Genomic DNA, 23,785 nt, shown 5'->3' on the forward strand with positions numbered 1-23,785 from the left:
TCATCATCATGCAGTTAGGAGAACAGAGAAAGGAAGGGGCTGTGCGGGGTCACATAGGCAGTTAGCGTCAAAGTCAGGACTAGGAATCAACCAGGGTCCTCTAACTGGAGCTCTTCCAGCTGGTGCCCTAGAGGAAGTCCCAGCTGCAAGCCGGAGGGAGGAGGAAGGGAAAGAACCAGGCGCCGGGTCTGCAAGCCGGAGGGAGGAGGAAGGGAAAGAACCAGCGGCGGCAGGAAGAAGGTGGGGCCGGTTGGGAGGAGGGGGCGGAGCTGCTGAGCCGCGCCGCTCCTTCGGGCTGCAGAAGCTAAGCGGTCGCCTGGCAACCCCGGCGGCGCGCCGTTCGAACGGAAGCGAGGAACCAATCAGGAAGTCCGGGTCGAACCATTCTGGAGTGAAGGGGGGCGGGGTGCTCACTTCCCCTTTCTCGGCGCTCGAGGGACTTTCCCTGCGGTGGGGGCCATCGACAGTCAGGGCCACCCGCTCAGCTCGACTGAGGAGGGCAGTTCCGAAGGGGACCCCAAAGGTGCCCACGCGGGGCTGGGGCCTCCTGGGCGCCGTTGGGAGCGGCCACTACCAGCCCGGGTCCGAGCTGTCAGCCTCTCCGAAGACTGCGCGGAAGGAGCCGGGACACGCCTAGGACGAGCTCCAGGTGAGGGCGCGGGTGGTTCCGGGTGCGACCCGGGGTCTGGGGGACTCTGTTCCCCCAGCGCCTGCTGTCTGCTTTCTCCCCGCGTCGTACCTGCGTGTCATTTCACAGATGAGGACTCTGAGGTTCAGAGAGGCAAGTGTCCTGGCTCGGCGAGCTCTGGCAGAGAATCCAGTTCAAGGCTTTCCGCCCTACCTCGCAGCCCCTAGTCTAGTCATATCTAGACTTGCCTTGAGAGGTACAGACGGGCAACTAGTAGTCATTTTCCCAGCATTTTATCGGCAGGGACACGGCCTATGGACCCCTGGCTGGATCACCTATCCCTGCGCCCCACACTGTCCTCGGGATACCCCTTTTGGGCGTCTTTCTTCTCCGCAGTCCGGGGTTGGACTCGGCTCATTTGGCGCCCTTCTGCCTACGGGGCTCTGAACTCCAGAGCTCCCCCTCTCAGAGGACCACTCTTTAGGCATCGGATGGCACTGACATTTCTGGGCTGGATATAGGGGCAGCAGATTCTCCCCAGAGTCGCTGCTGGCCTCTTGGGAATCTTCCCCGGTCTGGGGAAGGGAATAAAGCCAGTCCCTGAACCAAAGCCACTAGTCACCAGAGACTTTGGAATTGGGGGTGGGGCCGGGATTCCCTCAGGAGGAGCATCTGATCTAGGCCAGATCCTGCTCTGTCTCCTGGGGACACCCCTTGCCCCCTAGGTTGCTATTGTCAGTCTCCTTTTGTAGGTGGGGAAACTGAGGTTCTAAGAAGTTAAGCCTCTTGTCGAAGTCCCAGTCAGACAATGCAGTGGTTATTAGCTCCTGGTCCCTCTGGCTTCAATCTTAGAATCCTTGACACCCAGAGTCATGCATTTTGAGAGTCTTGAATCTCTTCATAAGGGAGTTACATATCTCCTCTCCTCTGGAGCCTCCCCCTGGCTTTGGGGACAGGATCTCCGAACACTCAGAAAACAAGCCTTTCCTTTATTCTTTCAACAAATATTATTGACTTCATAAGCCTTGCTCTTGTTCTTGCATGTTTTGTTTTTCTCAGTAGCATTTACTCCACCTTATGTCCTATACATTTTACTTATTAGCAAATTTATCACCTTCTCCCACTGTGATGCAAGGCAGGCGCTGAGGCAATTGAGGTCCTCACCACCAGTGCAAAATTTAGGGATGCCCTGAACCTCAGTAATCAAGATAACTGAAACTAATGTTCATGGACCATTTGTATGTTCTGCAGGCAGGAGGTTAACTCACACAGCCTTCATGAAGCACAGTCCTCCCATCTCATTCTCTCTCTCTCTCTATATATATATGTGTGTGTGTGTGTGTGTGTGTGTATATATATATATATATATGCATATTTATAAATCGTGAAACCACTGCCCTGTCCCTGACTTGCTCTGTGACATTGAGTAAGTTTCTTCAGTCTCTGGGCTGAGCTAAGAAGTCATGATGGTGCACTCAGGCCTGGGCAGAGGGCGGTCTAAGATAGGAAGCAGACTTGGTTGTGGATTACAAATACATCCCCCAGACTCAGCTGTCCCACTTCTAAGCAAAATGATGTAGATGCAGTGATGCTGCAGTGTGGTTTGTAGGCAGAAATGAGACACACTCTAAGTGGCCACCAGTAGGGGATGATGGGAAATTCTACTGTGCAGCTGGGAAAAAGGACATGCTCTTTATGTACTGATGTGGCACCAAGAACAAAACATACTATTGAGCAAAAAGAACAAGATGAAAATGGTACACATAGCATCATGACGCCATATGTGTAACAATGGAGACAGAATATATATTCATACTTGCCTGCATCTGCCTAAAGTCTCTCAGGAAGGATAAGCAACTGTCTGGTCACGATGGTGCCTGCAGGGAGGAGAAATGGGGACAGGGTGGGAGGAGGTTGTTGTTGTTTTTTTTTTTTAAACTTCACTATCTTTACCGTTTTTGAATTTTGAGTTGTGTGCATGTGTCATCTATTTTAAAAATTTAAAAATTAAGGCCAGGTGCGGTGGCTCACGCCTGTAATCTCAGCACTTTGGGAGGCCAAGGCGGGTGGATCACTTGAGGTCAGGAGTTTCAGACCAGCCTGGCCAACGTGGTGAAACCTCATCTTTACTAAAAAATACAAAAATTAGCCGGATGTGGTGGCACGAGCCTATAATCCCAGCTACTTGGGAGGCTGAGGCAGGAGAATCACTTAAACCTGGGAGGTGGAGGTTGCGGTGATCCCGGTGCACTCCAGCCTGGGTGACAACAGGAAAACTCTGTCTAAAAAATAAAAAATAAAATTACATATATATATGTGTGTGTGTGTGTGTGTGTGTGTATATATATATATATATATATGCATGTTTATAAATCATGAGACCACTGCCCTGTCCCTGACTTGCTCTGTGACACTAAGTTTCTTCAGTCTCTGGGCTGAGCTAAGAAGTCATGATGGTGTACTCAGGCCTGGGCAGAGGGCGGTCTAGGATAGGAAGTGGGCTTGGCTATGGATCTGCCTCCCACTCACCTTTCTAATCCTGCGTGCCAGGTCCTTCCCCAAGACCTTGCATGTGTTATCTCTCTCATTCCGTCCCCACTGCAAAATCCTTTGTCCCCATTTTGCAACCTCAAGTGCAAACCTAGAAGATCAACTTGGTAGAGGTGAGCATATCAGTGGGCCTAGATGTCCACATCCACACCCATTCCACAGCCTACTCCCTTCTCCCTTCCTAAAGTTAGTGCAAGGCCACCCTGAGCAAGGCTGACTCCTGGGCAGGCCAGGGCACCAGCATCTGGGAGGCCTCCAGAAATAGCTCAGGGCCTGGTGTGGCTCTGGAGGCAGCCCAGCTGGGTGTCTCTGACCTGGACAGCTGGGCTGAAATTGAGCTGGGGCTGTCCTGCTGGCTGGCCCCTTGCCACTGCCTGGAGCCTTCCTGATCTCCTCTGGGGCAAGCAAGGGCCTCCCCAAATCTAGGCCAGCCTTCCGCTGAAGGGAAAGAAAGAAGCAGGTGGAAGGAAGGGGGCGGGTTGGGTGTAGAATGTCATGAAAATTATAACCTTTGGAAACCACACCTCCCACCCCCTCACCAAAGAATAAAAATCACTGACACCTCTTGAGCAGTTACTGTGTTCCAAGTACTTTACAAGTATGAACTCATTTAATTCCCTCAACTCTGTGATGTAAGGTAATTACTACTGTTCTTATTTCCATCTTGCAGAGGGGAGACTGAGCACAAGAGAGGTTTAATAATTTGCATAAGATAACCTAGAGGTGGAATTTGAACCCAGAGAGTCTGGCTCTAAATTTTACATTTTTTAGGGGGGTGGGGTGGGGCGGTGAGTGAATTAAAATGTATATAAAATAATATTTACCATTGTCACCACTTTTAAGTATACAGTTCGGTGGCATTAAGTACATTCACATTGTTGTACAACCGTCACCACCATCCATCTTCAGAATGTTTTCATCTTCCCAAACTGAAACTCAATACTCAATAAACAGTTCCCCATTGCCTCTCCCTCTAGTGCCTGGCAATCACTGTTCTACTTTCTGTTTGAGTGAATTTGACCACTTTGGGTACCTCTAGGTATTATAAATGGAATCATACAGTATTTGTCTCATTGAGTCTGGCTTATTTCACTTAGCATAATGCCTTCAAGTTTCACCCATGTTGTTGTATGTGTTAGAATTTCCTTTTCAAGGCTGAATAATATTCTATTCTAATATTCTATGTATATGCTACCTTCTGTTTATCCATTCATCCCTTGATGGACACTTGGATTGCTTTTGGCTGTTGTGACTAATGCTGCTTTGAGCATGGATGTACAAATATCTGTTTGAGTTCCTGCTTTTAATTGTTTTGAGTATACACCCAGAAATGGAATTGCTGGGTGATCCTATGGTAATTCTGTTTAATTTTTTGAGGAACTACTTTACTGCATTTCGCAGTGACTGCACCATTTTATGTGTCCATCAGCAGTGCACAAAGCACTAATTTCTCAACATCTTCACCAACACTTGTTATTTTCCGGTTTTGTTTTTTTTTTTGGTAATGTCCATCTTCATGGGTGTGATGTGGTATCTCATTGTGGTTTTAATTTACATTTCCCTAATGACTAATGGTGTTGAGCATCTTTTCCTGTGCCTAATGGCCATTTGTATATCTTTGGAGAAATGTCTATTCAAGTGACAAGTGACTCTGCATTCTTTTTTTTTTTGAGATAGAGTTTCTCTCTGTCACCCAGGCTGGAGTGCAGTGGTGCCATCTCAACTCACTGCAACCTCTGTGTCCCCGGTTCAAGTGATTCTCCTGCTTCAGCCTCCCGAGTAGCTGGGATTACAGGCACCCGCCACCATGCCGGGCTAATTTTTGTATTTTTAGTAGAGACGGGGTTTCACCATCTTGGCCAGTCTGGTCTTGAACTCCTAACCTCGTGATCCACCTGCCTTGGCCTCCCAAAGTTCTGGGATTACAGGTGTGAGCCACCGCACCCAGCTATGACTCTGCATTCTTAACTATTACCTGTGCTTCTCTTAGATTTGTAACCTCTGAGAATAGTGGATCAGCATTCTGGGCTGATGAAGGCCTCCCTTCATTCTGGGCTGATGAAGGAGCCGGGCACTGAATGATCTAGTTGGTTGAATAGTTATCATAGCCTGCTCTTTGGTGGCATTTCTCATACATGGGCCTCATGCAGAGAGGGAGGCACGGTTGTGAGTCCTGTTTTGCAGTTAGGGAAACTGAGATATGGAGACATTGAGTATTTTATCCGAGGTCTTATCATTGGTGGAGCTGGGATTTCAATGGGTTCTGGAGTCCATGCTATACCTTACAGATATGGCCAGGGGGATGGAGGCCTGCAGGCCTGCAAAGACCACTGCAGGCAGCAGAACCAGTGTGTGCAGAGGTTTGTATATGGTGGCTTTGGAGAAAGAACAGGACTTGGGTAGAAGTGGTCAGAGCCCAGCTTGAATGGTGGTGACTTGAAGTTGGAGGAAGAGTAGGACAGGTCTGGAAAGGCCAGGAGCAGGGTCAGGGTTTGGAGAGGAGGCTTGGTGCTTAGGGACCCTGGCCTTTTTTTTTCTTCTCACAAGATTTTTATTAATTACAAAGGGAAAATAGTAATTGTACAGTGAAGAAATTTGGCAGATACTGCCTTAACCAAGGAATTGGCTGATCACTAAGATTAAGACAAACTGTTGTTATGAGTGGGTGTGGTAATGTACCTATAGTCCCAGCCACTCAGAAGGCTGAGGTGGGAGGATTGCTTGAGCCCACCTATTTGAGGCTGCAGTGAGCTATGGAGTGCACTCCAACCTGGGCAACACAGTGAGACCTCATCTCTTAAAAAAAGGAAAAAGAAGCCTCCTTACACCATGTACTGAGAAGGACACAACATCACTTTTGTGTTATTCTTTTTTTTTTTTTTTTTTTTTTTGAGATGGAGTCTTGCTCTGTCCCCCAGGCTGGAGTGCAGTGGCCGGATCTCAGCTCACTGCAAGCTCCTCCTCTCGGGTTCACGCCATTCTCCTGCCTCAGCCTCCCGAGTAGCTGGGACTACAGGCACCCGCCACTTCGCCCGGCTAGTTTTTTTTTTTTGTATTTTTTAGTAGAGACGGGGTTTCACCGTGTTAGCCAGGATGGTCTCGATCTCCTGACCTCATGATCCGCCCGTCTCGGCCTCCCAAAGTGCTGGGATTACAGGCTTGAGCCACCGCGCCCGGCCCACTTTTGTGTTATTCTTGATAGATATGTATAACTTTCTCTCCTTTCTTTCTTCCTCTTTCTTTCTTTCTTTCTTTCTTTCTTTCTTTCTTTCTTTCTTTCTTTCTTTCTTTCTTTCTTTCTCTTTCTTTCTTTCTTTCTTTCTTTCTTTCTTTCTTTCTTTCTTTCTTTCTTTCTTTCTTTCTTTCTTTCTTTTTCTTTCTTTGTTTCTTATTGATATAAGAAAAAGCTTTATACATTTAATGTATACCTCTTGATGAGTGGCCTTGGCCTTTGAGGTGGCCTGGGTCCAGTCCAGCTAGTTGTTCAATGGTATTTCCTCTTTGTTTGGTCCCTGGAGGAAGAAAATTGGAAGGGTGTGATGGAGCTCATGGTCCAGTGGGAGAGATAAGGAAACGAATTATATTTCCTATCCTAGATAAAAAAGTATCTAAAATGACAGGATGTAATGAGTGCTTGGAAGGGAATAAAATGGGTGAAAAAGCTGACACCCCCTCTTGGGGGGTCTCTTGGAGGAGATGGCATTTGAAGTGAGATCTGAAGGGGGTGAGGGAAGAGAGTCCAGGCAGAGAACAGCTGGTGCAAAAGCCCTGAGGCAGGAAAGACCTTGTGTTCAGGAACAGCAGGGAGGGCTTTGTGGCCAGAGCAGGAAAGAGGTTGCAGATAATATGGGAGATTTGGACAAGGACTGAGTCCTGGAAGGCCTGAGGGCCAAGTAAGCAGCTTGGATTTTTTTTTTTTTTTTTTTGAGACGGAGTCTCGCTCTGTCGCCCAGGCTGGAGTGTAGTGGTGCGATCTCAGCTCATTGCAGGGAGTTTGGATTTTATTGTTAAGGGAGCCACAGGAGGGTTTAAACACAGCAGTAATGAGACCTTATTTGTGCTGGGAAAACATTGCCATTATTGCCCCCATTTTACAGCAGAGGAAACCGAGACTTAGAACCATAACCAGGGAGTGCTTCCTAAGGTGGCTTCTCCCTCTGGGGTCCAGCCGACGAGGCAGTAGATTATTCAGGAGTTCCTTGCGGGGCACATCTGGTAAGTGGCCAAAGCCCAACACAGAAACACTGTCTCTTCCACCTCGCCTCCCCAGATGTGAGCCTGGGTTCCAATCCTGGCTCTACCATTAATCAACTGTGGAATTTTGGGCAAGTGGCCTTACCTCTTGGAGCCTCAGTTTTCTCATCTGAAAATTGGCATAATGATAGTAGACCTCACAGAGTAGGTTTGAGGATTAAATGAGTTAACGTTTTGTAAAGAGCTTAAAATGGTGTCTAGTACAAAGAAAGTGCTCAGATGAGATTTGTTCTTTTCTTTTTTGGCTGTAAATTTATTCAATGCAAAATAATCCTCTCCAATTTTACTGAGGTGGCTGACCACGTCCACGACCAGATCCGCCTCTAAATTGGAATTTGGTTGCTGACCCAGCCCCAGCTTCGGCTGTCTTGTCAGCACCAGGGGGCACAGAACACTGTCTGTAGGTGTCTCTGTCAGCTTCCTTTCTTGTGAGTCTTGCAGGTCGCTCACCCTCCAGACCTTTAGGCCGAGGCCTGCCAGTCTCTGGACGGCTGCGGCGTAGGGTGGCAGGAACAATCTCTGGGGGCAGATGAAGGTAATCATGGAGATACTGGATACCCTCATTGGTAAGGTACCAGTAGAAATGTCTCCAGGCAAACTCTTCCTTCACGTAGCCTCAGGACTTGAGAGACTGCATGGCCTTCATGACATGAAGGTTGGGCACATTCTTGTCTGCCAGCTCCGGGTGCTTAGGCATGTGGACATCCTTCTTGGCCACCATGACTCCCTCCTTAAAAAGGAGTTCATAAATGGCAATCGGTTCTTCTTACGCATCAGCATCTTGGCAGCTGTAAGGTCCGGGGCTGGGGCTAGAAAGGAAGGACTGTTCTTTTCTTTTACGAAAATAATTATTGTTGCTTTGCTGTTACTACTATTAGTGCCTGAAGGAGCCTTCCCTCCCCATCCTCCATTTCTGCCTCAGTGGAGGGCTAGGCAGGGCTCAGCAGGCCATTTGGAGGATGATGGATTGTTGCCCCATTCCCTGTAAAATCAGGGACTGGAGGAGGCTGCAGTGCTGAGGGGGAGGGAAAGCTGATGTGAGTCACTGCCGGCCTCATGCCCTACACCCTGGTGCTGGCCCAGCTGCCACAGGCACAGACATGGGACAGGAGCCTCTTCAGCCTGAGCGGGGCGGAGGGCTGAGGCTGAGGCCTGGGAGACAGCTCCTTCTCTGCGCCTCAGGATTCCTGTGAAAAAATGGCCTATCAGATGTGCCTACCTGAAGTGAGTTATAGGACTTGGGCTGGAAGAGGTGACAGTCACTACCCTCTGGGAATTCCTTCCTGCAGGGGTGCAGTCTCATGGGATAAAATGAGGGGGCTCTGGGGGGTTAAATGAGTATGGTGTCTAGCATCCAAAAATTCTAGTTATTGTTGTTACTATGACGGCTGTTGTTACCGACGTTAACAGTTTTTCACAAGGCTGCTAAGGCATCCTCAGACTCAGCCTGTTCCAGATGGATGGGCTCTGCATGTGACGGAATGGAGAACCAGGAGGGTCCCGCAGCTTGCTCAGGGACACACAGCTATAAAGTGGTGGCGTTAAGGCTTGGTCTGGAGGGAAAGTGCGCAGGCTGGACTCCCCAGAGTGATTTTGGGCTAGTGACTCAGCCTCTCCCAGCCTCAGTTTACCATTAGTCAAATGGGGTAACAATAGAACTCACCAGATAGCGATTGTTGGGAAGATTAAAATGGGTTACCTGATACCAAGAAAAACACTTTCCCGTGCCTGGCACAGTGAACATTACCTGGCAGTCCTTCTGAGTGTCAGGGAAGGGGGCTCAGTTTGTCCGTCTCTAAGATGGGTGCGCTTGCCTGCCGGAGCCACCGGGACTCCGCGCGCCAGGTGTGCGGTGGGCGGGTCTCGGCTCCCGGAAGAACTTCCCTGGGTGGTCCTGGAGCCGGTCGGACCCGGTTACGGAGCCAGGCCAGCTGCCAGCGGCCGGGGCTCGGGTTCTGGCCCCTTCCTGGCTTTCCTTACCCTTTTCGGGTAATACCTGGACCGGCGGGTTCACTTGCCCGCAGCCGCCGGAAGTTGCGCAAACTCAGGTTGCCGGAGCCCCAGGTGGGCCGGGCCGGAGGAGCGCAGGCCAGCGGCGCGGGCGCAGCCAGGTACGTGCGGACCTGCGTGGGGGGGCGCCCAGCCTGAGGTAGGGGGCGGCCGGAGTACCCCTCCACCCCGGGACGGCGGAAACGGGGCAGGGATCTACCTTTCGGCTTCAAGAGGACCGCGGGGATCGTGCCGCTCGCTCCCTCATTTGAGATCCAGGCCAACTCGGACTCAGAGGGGTGGCGAGTGGCGAGGGTCACACAGCGCCCTGCTAAACATCCCCCCATCTCCCGCCACCGGGATTCCTCAAGCTTGCCCGGAATTGAGGGAGAGCAAAAGCCAGACTGGGGATCTGAGTTTCCCGTAGTCTTGCCCCGCGGCCTCTGGAGGCTGACGCCGGGGAGCTGATGGGGAGGGGACGAGGTGGGGATGCGTGCCACGGTGATGCAAACCAGAAGGGCCGGCGGTTGGGGGCATTCATGGGAGGCATTTGAATCCGTGGGTGGGGCATTGGGCGGTGAGAGGAGGCCTCAGAGGGGACCTTGAGTCCCGCTTGGGGACTTGGGACCCTGGCTTCATCTGGCAGGAGCCGCTGCACCTCCGTTTGCCCACCCGTGACATGGGGCTGTTGAAGTGAGCACACTGATCAGCCTGTCTTGGGCCTGCTTTGTCAGCGGTGTGGGCTGAGACAGACCCTCGTGGGGTTTGCTTAGAGACCCCTCCGTGGGGGTAGTCTGTGGACTTGGGTAGTCAAAATCTTCTTAAAGACCAGTGGCCTGGTTCGTGGCTCCGCCTTTTTGCCAGATGCTGAGGAAAGCCCTCGACCTGTTTGATCTCCATACTTATCATGACCTGGAGGCTCAGGAAGGTCTATTTTTAACCTCATTTCACGGAGAAGGTAACCGAGTCTGTAAAGAGGCGAAGCTGCTTGCGCAAGGCGCACAGCGAGCGGGTGGGCGAACCGAAGGCCGGCGGGCCCGCGGCGCCAAATCCGGGGTTAGCTCTCGCATCTGTCCCAGCCCCGCCAGAGGGGACACCAGGGCCAGCAGATCGGGCCGCAGGGACTGGGGGCCCGATCGGGGTCGTGCATGGGGCTTCTGCCCCGGCCCCGCCCGTCTGACCTCCTTCTCCCTCTTTATCCGGATGGTGCCCGCGAGGGAACTGCCACTGTGGACGGGTTGGACTGGTTTGGGAGGTGGCGGCCTGGGGGTGGGGCAGAGTTTGGCTGCCTCTACTATGCTCCTTTCCTGTCAGGTCCTTCCCACCTGAGGTCTCCTGGGGGTCGGCCCTGGTGGAGCAAGGCTTCCTTTCCCATCCACTCCATCTCTCCTGCCTTGGGAGCAGCACCCAAGGTTCTATTCCCAACGTTTCGCTGCTGCAGAGGTCTCCAGCTGGTGGTTGGGGGCCAGATGGAGGAGGGGACAGATATGTTTGCAGACATATTTTGTTTGCTGCACATGCAATGTTTTAATCATTATTATTGAATATGCTAACAGTTTTAAGAATCTAGAGTTTTTATGGAAGTCTGGATTTCCAGCTTCCTGGAACAATACACCTACCACCTTGGACCCATATACCTGCAGCAGGCAGGGTACCTAGATGTCTCTAGTTCATCTCTGATCACCCAGTTCACATCTGGCTCCCATAAATATTTCAATTCAATAAATATTTATTGAATATTTTGTCTTAGTATGTGTCTAGGGCAATATCTTGAAACTGGGGTATAGTGAACAAAATAGCCACCCTCACCTGCCCCCCCCCCCACACCCCTGCCCTCATGGAGCTGATATTTTAGGGGGACAGGGACAACAAAGAATAAAACACCCATACCCAAATAGAGTACTTGTGCAGGGAATAAGGAGAAAAGGAATAGTGCGAAAAGGAATAGTGCGGGGAGGGGGTCAGGAGCGCAGGGGAGAAACAGGATGTGGTATTGAAATCAGTGCCTTATTTATCTACTCTGGGACCTGGGAAAGTCAGTTCTCTCAATCTCAGTTTCTCCATCTGCACAATGACCCACAGGCTTGTGGGAGGTTATAGGGAGGATGGCACCCAGCAGGGATCCCTGCCTCCCCACCCTGATCCAGACTCGCTCCCTCCTGGATTTTTGGATGTCCAGGTGGGGCTGTCCAATGTAGCTTCCTACCATGGATGGAAATGCTCTACTCTGTGCTGCCAAGTACAGTAACAACTGGCCACATGTGGCTACTGAGAACTTGAAATGCCACTAGTGTGGCTCAGGAACGGAATTTTATGTTTTTATTTCATTTAAATTTAAAGTTAGGGTTGAATAGCCATATGTGGCTGGTGGCTATTGAGCTGGACAGCACAGGTCTAAATGGCTTGAACTGCATGTCCTCTTGGGGAACACCTAGATTAAGTACCCACCCCCTCTGTTTTACAGATGAGAATGTTTAGGACTTGGTATATGGGTTTTCTTCTGCCCCATCACCAAGGGGCCTTGTGGGGTGACTCTGTGGGCTTGACCCTTCCTTGGAAACAGGGTCAGGGTTGGCTTGATGCCTGGGACATCAGGCTCTGACACTTGGGTGACCACATGGACACTTGTGCATCCAGGTGTATGCCCTCCTCCCAGGTGAGTGCCCATTCCATGGCTGCAGGCAGATCAAGGGTCTGCCGGATGCCTCCATGCAGGGCTGTGTGATTTGGGACATTTCCAGCTTCTCTCAGCACAGCATAGCTCAGGGCTGACGTTTCCACGTGACAGGCATTTGTGGATCACCGTGGGCCATCCAGTTCTATGCTGGAAGCTGACGGATGTATGGACTCCACTGGGGCGGGGGTGGAGATTTTCTTTGCTCCTTCCCTATAAGCTCTGCCCTTTGCCTGGGGCCTGGCATGTCTAGGCGGGTGGATGGCACAGGGAAGCTTCCTGCCTGGATGGGTGAGGGGTAGAGGTGGTACCAGGCTCCCTTTGGGAAGTCCAGATGGGGTGTGGGGCTGGAGCCCTTTTTCTTGGTCATTTAACCCTACACTCCTGTGGCAGCACCTTCCTTCTTTGTGGTAAGGGGCAGAGCTGGGTTAACTTAAGCAAGTTGGTTGCCTCTCTGGGCTTCAGTTTCTCCATCCAAAAAATGGGGCTGTTGAGAGGACCCGAGGTTGAGTTGACTGGTGCGTAGCACAGAGCTTGGAGCCTCCCTTGCTCCCTTTAGCGCTTGCCTTGCCCTGTCTTTTCTGCCCAGGTTGCCCAGGTCTTTCTTCTCTAGCACCTTTTTTCTTCTCTTGGCCTCAGCTGGGCCTGGTTCCCCCGGGGCAGGAGGGAGGGGGTGTGGGTGGGGCCTGAGGCCCCGCAGCTGTCGCCTTCTGCCTGCTGATTGGCTCCTTATGGAGGGGCGTGGTCTCTACCTTATAATAGGGAAGGCGTCTTACCCTCTCTCAGCGGTGGCTGAACCTCTTTGTCTGAGCGCTCTCGGCTTTTTTTTTTTTTTTTTTTTTCTCTCTCTCTCTCTCTCCTTCACTGCAGCAGTTGCCGGTGTTCAGCTACCTACTTTCTGCCTGGATCTCTGGCTCCTCATTTCTCCAGTCTCCTCAGACCAAAGCCCTCGGGATATGCAGCAGCCATGCCTGTGGACACGCTGAGCCCTGGAGCCCCGGCCGCCCCCGCCCTACCTTGCCGCCTTCGGACCAAGGTCCCTGGCTACCTGCTACGGAGGCCGGCAGATGGTGGAGTTCGGAAACCGAGTGCTGTGGAGCGCCTGGAGGCCGACAAGGCCAAGTACGTCAAGAGCCTGCATGTGGCCAACACCCGCCAGGAACCGGTGCAGCCCCTGCTGTCCAAACAGCCACTTTTTAGCCCTGAGACTCGCCGCACAGTGCTCACGCCCAGCCGCCGAGCCCTGCCTGGCCCCTGCCGACGGCCCCAGCTGGACCTGGACATCCTCAGCAGCCTCATCAACTTGTGTGATAGTCCCGTGTCCCCTGCCGAGGCCAGCCGTACTCCTGGACGGGCAGAGGGAGCCGGCCAGCCTCCCCCAGCCACCCCTCCAAGACCGCCGCCCAGTACCTCTGCGGTCCGCCGAGTGGACGTCCGCCCCCTGCCTGCCTCGCCAGCCCGGCTCTGCCCATCACCGGGTCCTGCCGCCGCCTCCAGCCCAGCCCGGCCACCGGGTTTGCAACGCTCTAAGTCGGACTTGAGCGAGCGCTTTTCTAGGGCAGCTGCTGACCTTGAGCGCTTTTTTAACTTCTGCGGCCTGGACCCGGAGGAGGCAAGAGGGTTGGGTGTGGCCCACCTGGCACGGGCCAGCTCGGATATCGTGTCCCTGGCAGGGCCCAGTGCTGGGCCGGGCAGCTCTGAAGGGGGCTGCTCCCGCCGCAGCTCGGTTACTGTTGAGGAGCGGGCCCGGGAGCGCGTTCCCTATGGCGTGTCGGTGGTGGAGCGCAATGCCCGCGTGATCAAGTGGCTGTATGGGTTAAGGCAGGCACGGGAGAGCCCAGCAGCTGAAGGCTAGACGCCACTGGGGAATTTGCCACAGGACAGATCAAGTGGTCCCTGGACCTCTCTTGCATCCATTCTCTGGATGGCCATGTCAGAGGCTCCACCCTGGTGTGAACCTGGTGTGGAGGCAAAGGCTTAGAGGCTGGACCAGCATTCTTGGGCAAGGACTGACTCTGGGAGGGTTTTGCTCTTGACTTTGGACACTTGAGAACCCCCTCCCCCCATCCCAATACAAGGTTTTTGACATGAGTGTAATCCTGCTTAGTTCCTCTTGTGGGCCTGCATTTGGGGTGCTTTGCCCTCCCCACTGAGAGTGAGGGGCCAAGGGATCTCAATCTTGTCTCCCCAGCGGCTCTGTTTCCTCCTTCCTTCCTTGGCCTCTGTCATTTGCTGACTTCCTCTTCCTTACCCAGCGGAACTCACCCTGGGGTCAGGGCAGTGGGGAGGGGCCTATCCACTGCTCTTCCTAGTCCTTGGCAGCTGGCCTAGGTGGGCAGACTATAGGAGGGACTGGTTAGGAGTCTGCATTGCTTTGACTTCCCTCCCCTTGGTTAATAAACACAAATGCTTGTTTCTTGAGGGCTGGGCCTTCAGACTCTTCTGTGTTCACAAGAAAAGGGGTAAGAGAAGTCTTGGGGTGGGGCCATCAAAGCAGTAATTGTTTACCCCGAGATCTAGTGGTGGGGCATGATGATAGCAGCTGGCCTGGCTGGAGACATGTCCCCGCAATGGGTTCTCATAACTCTCCTGGAAGGCTGGCAGGCCTGTGTCATCAAGGAGGAAACTGAGGTCCAGCCACGAGTGGGCTGGAATAGAGCTGGGAGTAGGAATGGGGTCTTTCCCCTGCACCAGGAAGGGAGCCTGCAGGGGAAAGGCTGATGGGGTGCATAGACCTTCCCCCGCCATGAGTGTTCCATCCTCATCCAAGCCCTGCCCCGTTCCCAAGGGGGCAGGAAGCTTGGAGAGGGTAAACCCTGAACTTGAGGTTGCACAGACCATAGAGTGAGGATGGGAAATGGGAGTTTTTGGAGGACGAGAGACTTGGGGTGGACGGCACAAAATGAGTGGCCTTGCCTGGTGATCTTGGACAAGCCAGTCTCCCTCTGGGCCTCAGTGGGAGAGTTAGGCAGCACAGTCCTCCTTGGGTTGGGGCACTGGTGCATTCTGGGCCTTTCATGCTATATTCCAATACCTGGGGAGAGGGGAAGGAAGGGGCTGGCACTGGGCTTTGAGGCCTCAGCTTCTTCCAGTCTCCCTCCAGGTCAGTTACCTACTAGGAGACCCCACCTTGGCTAGTGGAGCAGCTAGGGCTAGGGCTGGGCTTACAAAGGGCAAAAGTGGTGGTGGCCTCTCTGGTGCCCCACAGTGGGAGTGGAGAGGGGGTGGGTGGCGCTTCCTTTCACAGGCTGCCTTGGCTACAGCACTCAGAAACAGGAAGCTCTAATGGGGGCCCTGGTGACAGGTTTGATGTAGGTTTTATTTTAAGCATAAAGAGGAGATTTCCGTTGGACTGTTGACAAACATCCAGGTCAGCCCAGCTGTCCATCTCTCTGTCTGTCTGCCTGTCTACAACTAGCCCCCAGGGGCCTGGGATGGGCCTGGGCAGTTTGGTGAAAGAAGGGAAAATTGGGTTCTAGAAGAGGATGGTGTTTCAGCTCACGAGACTAGAGCTTGTGATACAGGTGGGGAGACAAGCATGAGGAGGGTGGTGACCTACCCACAACCCCCCATGGTGCCCAGCAGTTTTGACAGTGCAGGAGCTGGGCCTCCAGGGTCCCCATGCTGAAGGAGTGATGGTGTCAGGAGAGAGAATCCAGGCAGGATCTGCAGACGTGGCGCCCTTTGAGGTGTCAAAGACTAGATTTCCTGGACACCTCTGCTAGAATTCAGGGCTAGTCATTGCCCCTTGCTGTGACCTGGCAGCCTCCGAGTAACGCAAGAAGGTGGATGGGCTGGCTGCATTTTACATGTGAAGAAATTGAGGTTCAGGTCACAGGACTGGTAGGTGATACCTTGTTTCTGAAGGAGGGTTCAGTGCTTGAATCCTCAAGGTAAGCCATCTGAGGACTAGAATTATTGTCAGAGCAGGATGCTGAGCTCAGGGAAGGATAGCGACTTGTAGACTGTCACATAGCAGATCTGCAGGACAGCCTGGGGTCACACTCTTGCCTGCCAGACACATCGCAGTCTGTATTCCTGGTTCTCCCAACACATACCCCACCACTCTTTCTCATCTTGGCAGCCTTCTGGTCACTTTATTACTGAGCATCTACTGGGTGCCCAGCAGTGGATAAGACAGACATGGCCCCTGTCCTAGTCTGGAGAAGAGAATGGGCAACTAAACATTCAGCACATAAATCATCATAGAGTGTAAAGCAGGTATACTCAGGGACTTCTGCCCTAAACCAGAGCTGTTCCCAGGAGCTAGACCAGGGAATAGCGGCAAAGAGAATGCCTTTCCATAAATCCACTGGGAGGGTCTGTTGGGGAGAGAGCAAGGAGGGATTCTTAGAAGTGGGGAAGGTGCCAGATTGAGTCTTGACTTCTCCAATGGTTATGGCTTGGTCTTGGGAGGGCTCCCCCTGTTTCAGGATTCTGGAGCCTCCCACCTTCCCTGCAGGCCTCTGTGGAGGGAGCAGGGCGGGAGGGCTTTTGCACTCCTCCCTCCCACAACCCTGCAGCCTCGGGGATCTGTGGAAACAGCCCCTCTATTGTTCTGCCTCCAGTTGGAGTGTGATCCCTCGGAGGGCCTGCAGCTGCTGCCCTGTCTCCTGGGGCTGCCCAGCCTCCGAAGCAGCTCCCCCAGGCCAGCCTGGCCCCAGCTGCCTAGCCCCTAATTAGGCAGAGATGAGATCTGCTCCCTGATCCATTTCCCACCAGCTAATTATATACACGTGGATTTGGGAACCAGGCAACCTGGCTGCTCACTTCTATCATGAAGGTAGATGGGCCCTGGGAAAGGCAGCCCCCCACGGACCTCAGTTTACCCTTTTGGCAGAGGGTGGAGTGTAGCTGCAGAGGCCTGTTCCTGTCCTTGGTTAAACAGTTCTGTTCCTGCTACTGAAACATTCAAGGAGACCCCACATCTTACCTGATAATCCTGTGTACAGGGGACCAGGAAAGGGATGAGGAATTTGGCTATAGGAATTCCTTGACTCTAGGACCCCAGGGTAGCGGGGGGATATAGGTGAGAGCGCGGCTGCAGCTGGCCGCCAATTAGATGTGCATATAGGAGGGCTTACAGTTGTGCTGGTCCCCTATCCAGGCTGGTTGATCCCGGTGGGCTGAACACCTGGCTGGGTGATTACTGGCTCACGCCTGTAATCCCAGCACTTTGGGAGGCCAAGGCGGGCGGATCACTTGAGGTCAGGAGTTTGAGACCAGCCTGGACAACGTGGCGAAATCCCATCTCCACTAAAAATATAAAAATTAGCCAGGCATGGTAGCGGACACCTATAATCCCAGCTACCTGGGAGACTGAGGCATGAGATTCGCTTGAACCCTGGAGGTGGAGGTTGCAGTGAACCAAGATCGCACCACTGCACTCCAGCCTAGGTGACAAAGCAAGACTCCCTCTCAAAAAAAAAAAAAAAAAAAAAAGGGAGTGAACACCCCTTCCAGGTTTTTAGAAAGGTAATATTGGTTGATGGGTGCAGCAAACCACCAAGGCACATATATACCTATGCAACAAACCTGCACATTCTGTACATGTATCTCAGAACTTAAAGTATAATACAAATTTTAAAAAGGTAATATTATTTTTCAGATAATTCACTCATACATTTCTTCCAACATTTTATTAAGAAAAATTTCAAACATAGAGTTAAAAGAATTATACAGTGAACATTCATATACCTGCCTACTAAAGCACACTTGTTAATATTCCACTATATTTGCTCTCTCAGGAATCTACCCATCTCTCCATCCATTAATACAACTTACTTTTTAATAAAGCTTTTCAAAGTTGCAAATATCAGTACACTTCCCTTAAAGTACTTTAGTATGCATGCCATTAGCTAGAATTCAATATTTTGTTTGTTTTGTTCCTCTGGAGGTAAGGTTTACATGGAATGAAATGCACAGATCTTAAAGGTACCATTTGCTGAATTTAGACAAATGCATACTGTACCCCAGACCCCTATCAGAGTGTCAAGCGTCATTGTCACCTCAGAAAGTTTCCTTGCATCGCTCTCCTGCCGATTCCTGCTTGCCTACCATGGACATATTTTTATATCCATATATATCCAAATATATGTGTGTGTGTGTGTGTATATATATATATTTATTTATTTATTGAGAGAGAGTCTCGCTCTGTTGCCCCGGCTGGAGTGCAGTGGTGTGATCTTGGCTCACTGCAACCTCTGCTTCCCAGTTTCAAGCGATTCTCCTGCCTCAGCCACCTAAGTAGCTGGGACTACAGGTGCACGCCACCATGCCTGGCTAATTTTTGTATTTTTTGTACAGATGGGGTTTTGCCATGTTGGCCAGGCTGGTCTTGAATTCCTGACCTCAAGTGATCCGCCCACCTTGGCTTCCTACAGTGCTGGGATTACAGGAGGGAGCCACTGTGTCCAGCCAATTTTAGGCACATATTGACTGACTTTCTGGTCTGATGTTTTCATAGTGTGGCCTCCACTGCCTGGCTGCCTGGCTTTGGATCCCAGCCCTTCCTCTTTCTGGCTGTATGACCTTGGGCAGTAACTTAACCTCCTTGGGCCTCAGTTTTCTCATTTGTAAAATGAAAGTGATAAGAATAGTGCTTAGGTTATTGAATTGTTGTAAGGATTCAACATGTAAAAGGCTTAGAATAATGAACATCACCCAATGAGTAGTCAAGCTTTTTCTTCTCATAATGATTATTATCAAGAAAGATTTAGCTTTTGGTTCCCCCATTTCAATCGGCATTTATCACAATTTTTTGTGAAGTGGATTTTAGTGTTACTTATATTAGAACTATATAAATACTGTTTCCTGCGAAGCCTAGTCATATATTTTGGTTACATTTCCTTTCCTATACAACTCTTTGTTCTTTCTGGAGTTACTACTGGCTTTGCTTTTTTTCATTTGCTCAGTTTCCTCTTTTTTTTTTTGAGATGGAGTCTCGCTCTGTGGCCCAGGCTGGAGTGCAGTGGCCAGATCTCAGCTCACTGCAAGCTCCGCCTCCCGGATTTACGCCATTCTCCTGCCTCAGCCTCCCGAGTAGCTGGGACTACAGACGCCCGCCACCTCGCCCGGCTAGTTTTTTGTATTTTTTAGTAGAGACGGGGTTTCACCATGTTAGCCAGGATGGTCTCGATCTCCTGACCTCAGTTTCCTCTTAACCCATCCTTAATTCTCTTAATTCTTTGACACCCTCAATCTCCCCATAGTTAACATTACACATCCTGAAACCCTTCGAGTGCTTTTAAAGAAGCATCCCTGTCCATTTTAAAAAATTGGAGACCATTTTAAAAATAGAATCTCAAATACAGTCTGTAAGATAAGGATTTGTGAGCATCTACTATGTGCCAGGAGCTGTGCTGGGCAGAGTAGGAAGGTAGCCAGATAGGTGATATCCCTGCCCGTGTGGGTTTCCAAGAGGGATGAAAACTGAAGCTCCACACCCCCAGCCTCTGCATTAACCTGGGAACACCTCAGCACCTCTGGGAATCTCAGCACCTCAGGGAGCCCAGATTTACTTATTTGTAAAATGAGGAGCATTTTGTCATTCTGCAGTCACTCCTTAACCATGTTGTCTGGGGCTGTGTTGTGGGTGCTGGGTACATAGCAATGATCTCCCCATCCCTTGAGGGGCTCACAAGAGCTGTGGGATAGGATGGAGGCTGTGGATGGCAGGGGAGCAAGGGGAGCTAGGGAGTGGGTTTCACAGAGGAAGTACCATTGGAGGAAGAGGGTCTTGGTGGGTAAGGGTAGTAAACAGCTGTTATGTTCCAAGGGCTGTGTGAAGAACTTCCATGTATTATCCCATCAAATCCTCCCAAAGACCCATTGAAGGGGGTCCTATTTTTATCACAATTTCATAGATGGGGAAACTAAGACCAAGAGAGTCCAAGGCCAGGGCCACACAACTAATAAGCTGCAGAGGCAGTGTTCGAACCCATGCAGTTGGGTTCTTAACCACACACTGCACCGTCTCTCACATCCAGATGCACAGCTCCTGTCCCCACCCCATCCTGTAGCTACCTGGTCCTCTCCTGTCTACCCACTGGTGCTAACCTCTGGCTCATTCCATGCCCTTTGCTTTATTCATCCATTCATTCAACACAGATCTACTGGATGCCTTTTCCATGCCCAGCCCTGGGCTGGGCAGGGCCAGGGACATAGAGCTTGGGCAGTATTGACTCACCCATTCCCAGATAGGCATTGACATTGACATGCAAGCTGCCAGGAAAGTTGTCTAAATAAAGGGGTGTTTGGGGTTGAGTGATGGCTGTGTGTGTGTGTGTGTGTGTGTGTGTGTGTGTGTGTGGCCTGCAAGGGGTGTGTGAGTGTCTGTGTGGCAGCGACAGACTTTCTGTGGAGGCCATTTATGAAGTTACATCTGTGTACTCTTGAGAATGTGTTGTCTGCAGAGGGTGTGTACACCAGGTATGTGGATCAGTGAGGTTTTGCTGCATAACAAACCACTCTAAGCCCAGAAGCCTAAAACCACTTATTAGCCCGTGTGAATTGGCATTCTGGCCTGGGCTTAGCTGGGCAGTTCTGGTTTTACCTGGGTTCGCTTGCCTTGCTGCAGTCAGCTGAGGGTGGGGTGTCTGGGAGGGCTTCACTCACATGCCTAGCAGTTGGCAGGCTGTTTGCTGGGGTGCCTCCATTTGCTTTGATGAGGCTGGCTTGGGCTCATTCTTATGGTGACCTCAGGGTTCCACATTCAGCAAGAGAAGATAAGCTCCAATGCACAGTGCATTTTGAGCCTCTACTTGTGTCAAGATTATAAATGTCCTAATAGCCCAAGTGACATGCCAAGTCAGATTCAAAGGATGGAGAAATAGACTCTCTCTCTCTCTCTCTCTCTCATTTTTGTTTTTGTTTTTCGAAAACAAGTCAGGCTCGTCTGGCTCCATCGCCCAGGCTGGAGTGCAGTGGCACGATCTCGGCTCAGTGCAACCTCCACCTCCCAGTTCAAGCAATTCTCCTGCCTCAGCCTCCTAAGTAGCTGGGACTGCAGGTGCGTGCCACCACGCCCAGCTAATTTTTGTATTTTTGGTAGAGACAGGGTTTCACCATGTTGGCCAGGCTGGTCTCGATCTCTTGACCTTGTGATCTGCCTGCCTCAGCCTCCCAAAGTGCTGGGATTATAGGTGTGAGCCACCGCGCCCAGCATAGACTCCATCTCTTAGTCACATTACACAGGGCATGAGTACAGATAGGGAGGAATTATTGTAGCTGATTTTCAAACAACTTACCTATGTGTGCAGGTAAAGAACTAGGGAAATTTCTCAGTTTTGGAACTAAAAAAAAAATATGGGCTCCAGTCCTGGCTCTTCCATCCTTGCTGTCTGACCCTTAGTCAAGTTGCCTCGTTCTCTGAGCTTCCATAAGTTGGATAAAATTGAATGAAATGAGATGATCTTTATAAAGTGTTTGTGCAACTCATTTGTTTACAAATGCAGCACATATTTATTGAGGCCTCCTATGTACCAATTACTGGTCTCACCCTGAGGATATTGCAGTGAACAAAATGGACCAAAACACCTGCCCTTGGGAAGCTCGCAGCCTATGTTGTGGACAGACATTAATTGATCATCTTAATAATTTTATGACCATTGAGAGTAGATTCTGGAAGGAGAGATTGCTGACCTGGCCGGGTTGATCTGAGAAGCCAAAGATATTTAAGCTGAGATGTGAAGGATAGGTAGGAGACAATGAGGAGAAGAAAGATAGGAGTGGAAAATGATTCTAGATAGAGGGCATGTGCAAAGGCCCTGTGGTGGGAGGAGTCAATTCCAGGAATAGAGAAAAGGTGGGTGGGTCTGGGCCTGAAGCACCAGGGCCAGATGGTGTGGGGCTGCTGGAGCCTTTGAACAATGTGAAGATCAGTCTTGCCAGGCAGCCTGAAATAAAACCCAAAGGCCTAACTCCTCCACAAGGCCCTCATGATCTGGGACCCTGTTACTCCTCCAGTCTCCCCTTTACCTACTCTGCGGCAGCCATGCTGCCTCCTTCCTGTTCCAGGAACACCCCGGACACATTCCTACCTCAGGGCCTTTGCACTTGCCATTGCCTTTACCAATATCGATCCTACCCAGATACTCTGACCACTCCTTCTGTCACTTCATTTCCATCTCTGCCTCTTCAGAGGGGCCTTCCCTACCCACCCACCACAGCCCCCCTGCCCCTCCAGCTAAGCAGTCAGCATCCAACAGTCTCTACTTGCCTGGCCTGGTTTATTTCTCTTCCTAGCACATATCACCTCCTGGCTTATATTAGCCAGAGGCCACATTGTCTTTTTCCCTTCTGGATCTCTCACTAGAGTGCAGCTCGGTAGGCAGGGACTTGGCCTTGCTATAGTCTGTGTCCTCAGCCTCAGGGGAAGTATAGGCATTCCATAAACATTTGCAAATAAAGAAATGAGTGAAAATGAGTGAGCGAATGCTGGAAAGAACTAGCTCCTGGAATTAGGAAGTCTGGGTTCAAGTTCTAGCTGGGCGATCCTTTCTGTTCATTGGTTTCTGCAGTTGAGCTGTGAGGCATTTGTGGTCTCTAGGGAGGTTCTAGGACAGGAAAGGAATACTCCAGGCTGTGGAGGGGGCAGGGCCTATGGGGGAGAAGGGAGCTGGGGCCTTCTCTTTGGCCTTCTGGCGTTTGAAAATAGCCTAGCCTAGCCCCTAGCTTGGGCCCCTACCCTCCCTGGGGCGCCCAGCTGGAGCCAGGGGGCTCTGTCTGGAGCCTGCCAGCCTGGTGCTGGGCTGGGATCAAGGCCACCTGACAGCTGGGCCAGGCAGTCCTGGAAGGTTCTTAAGGGCAAACAGGGCCTGCTGGATGTCCCAGACCTCCCTCCCCACCTATGGTCCCTCCTCCCTCAGTGTCCACCGGCAGGATAAATCCCTTAATCCTCTAGAGGCCTGCAGCCTTTGCAGCTTGCAAATCTTTTTCTTGGTTTGTTTCTAATTTCACCCCTGCTCGGTAGCTACTTTACTGGTGGGGACACTGAGGCTCAGAGATGACAGCTGCCTCACTGAGGTTACATTGCAGTTATGATTCAAGCCTGTCTTGCCCAGCCCTGTCCTGTCACCTCTTGCACATGTGTGTGTGTGTGTGTGTGTGTGTGTGTGGTCTCACTATCAAAGAGTGCCCTCCCTTAACCACCGGTGCCCTGGGTCTCTGATAAGGTGTGATGATTATGAGCACCTGGAGCCAGGTGGCCTGGGTTCAAATCACATCTTTGTTACTTCTGCACTGGGTGGATTGCTGGACCACCCCCACCTCAGTGTCTGCTAATAGGACAAATCCCTTAATCCCAGGCACTGGGGCACTATCAGGACTAGCATTGTATACATTGCACAGGTTTTAAAAAATGTAATTTGTATGCCAGGCACAGTGGCTCACACCTGTAATCCCAGCACTTTGGGAGGCCGAGGTGGGTGGATCATGAGGTGAGGAGTTCAAGACCAGCCTGGCCAACATGGTGAAACCCCGTCACTACTAAAAACACAAAAATTCGCCAGGCATGGTAGTGGGCGCTTGTAATCCCAGCTACTCAGGAGGCTGAGGCAGGAGAATCACTTGAGCTGGGGAGCTAAGGTTGCACTGAGTTGAGATTGTGCCACTGCACTCTAGCCTGGGCAATAAAGCAAGACTCTGTCTCAAAAAAAAAAAAAAAAAAAAAGTTTGTTATCAATATTTAC

At 51.2% G+C, this 23,785-nt stretch overlaps 1 protein-coding gene across 3 annotated transcripts; it reads left to right on the forward strand.

Moving 5' to 3' along the window:
• Window positions 1-406: 406 nt before the first annotated feature.
• Window positions 407-14,516, forward strand: LOC105496122 (family with sequence similarity 110 member A). Of its 3 annotated transcripts, none has more exons than XM_011766239.3 (2): window positions 407-649; window positions 12,966-14,516. In XM_011766239.3, exon 2 carries the CDS (start codon window positions 13,063-13,065, stop codon window positions 13,948-13,950), a length of 888 nt encoding a protein of 295 aa, XP_011764541.1. In that variant the 5' UTR covers window positions 407-649; window positions 12,966-13,062; the 3' UTR covers window positions 13,951-14,516. The 3 variants fall into 3 exon arrangements, with proteins under 3 accessions (XP_011764541.1, XP_011764543.1, XP_011764542.3); XM_011766241.3 differs by having other exon boundaries at window positions 12,969-14,516; XM_011766240.3 differs by lacking the exon at window positions 407-649 and adding an exon at window positions 9,363-9,543.
• Window positions 14,517-23,785: the final 9,269 nt, after the last annotated feature.

The sequence above is a fragment of the Macaca nemestrina genome, chromosome 15 (assembly GCF_043159975.1).
Source record: "Macaca nemestrina isolate mMacNem1 chromosome 15, mMacNem.hap1, whole genome shotgun sequence".
Classification (NCBI taxonomy): Eukaryota; Metazoa; Chordata; class Mammalia; order Primates; family Cercopithecidae; genus Macaca; species Macaca nemestrina.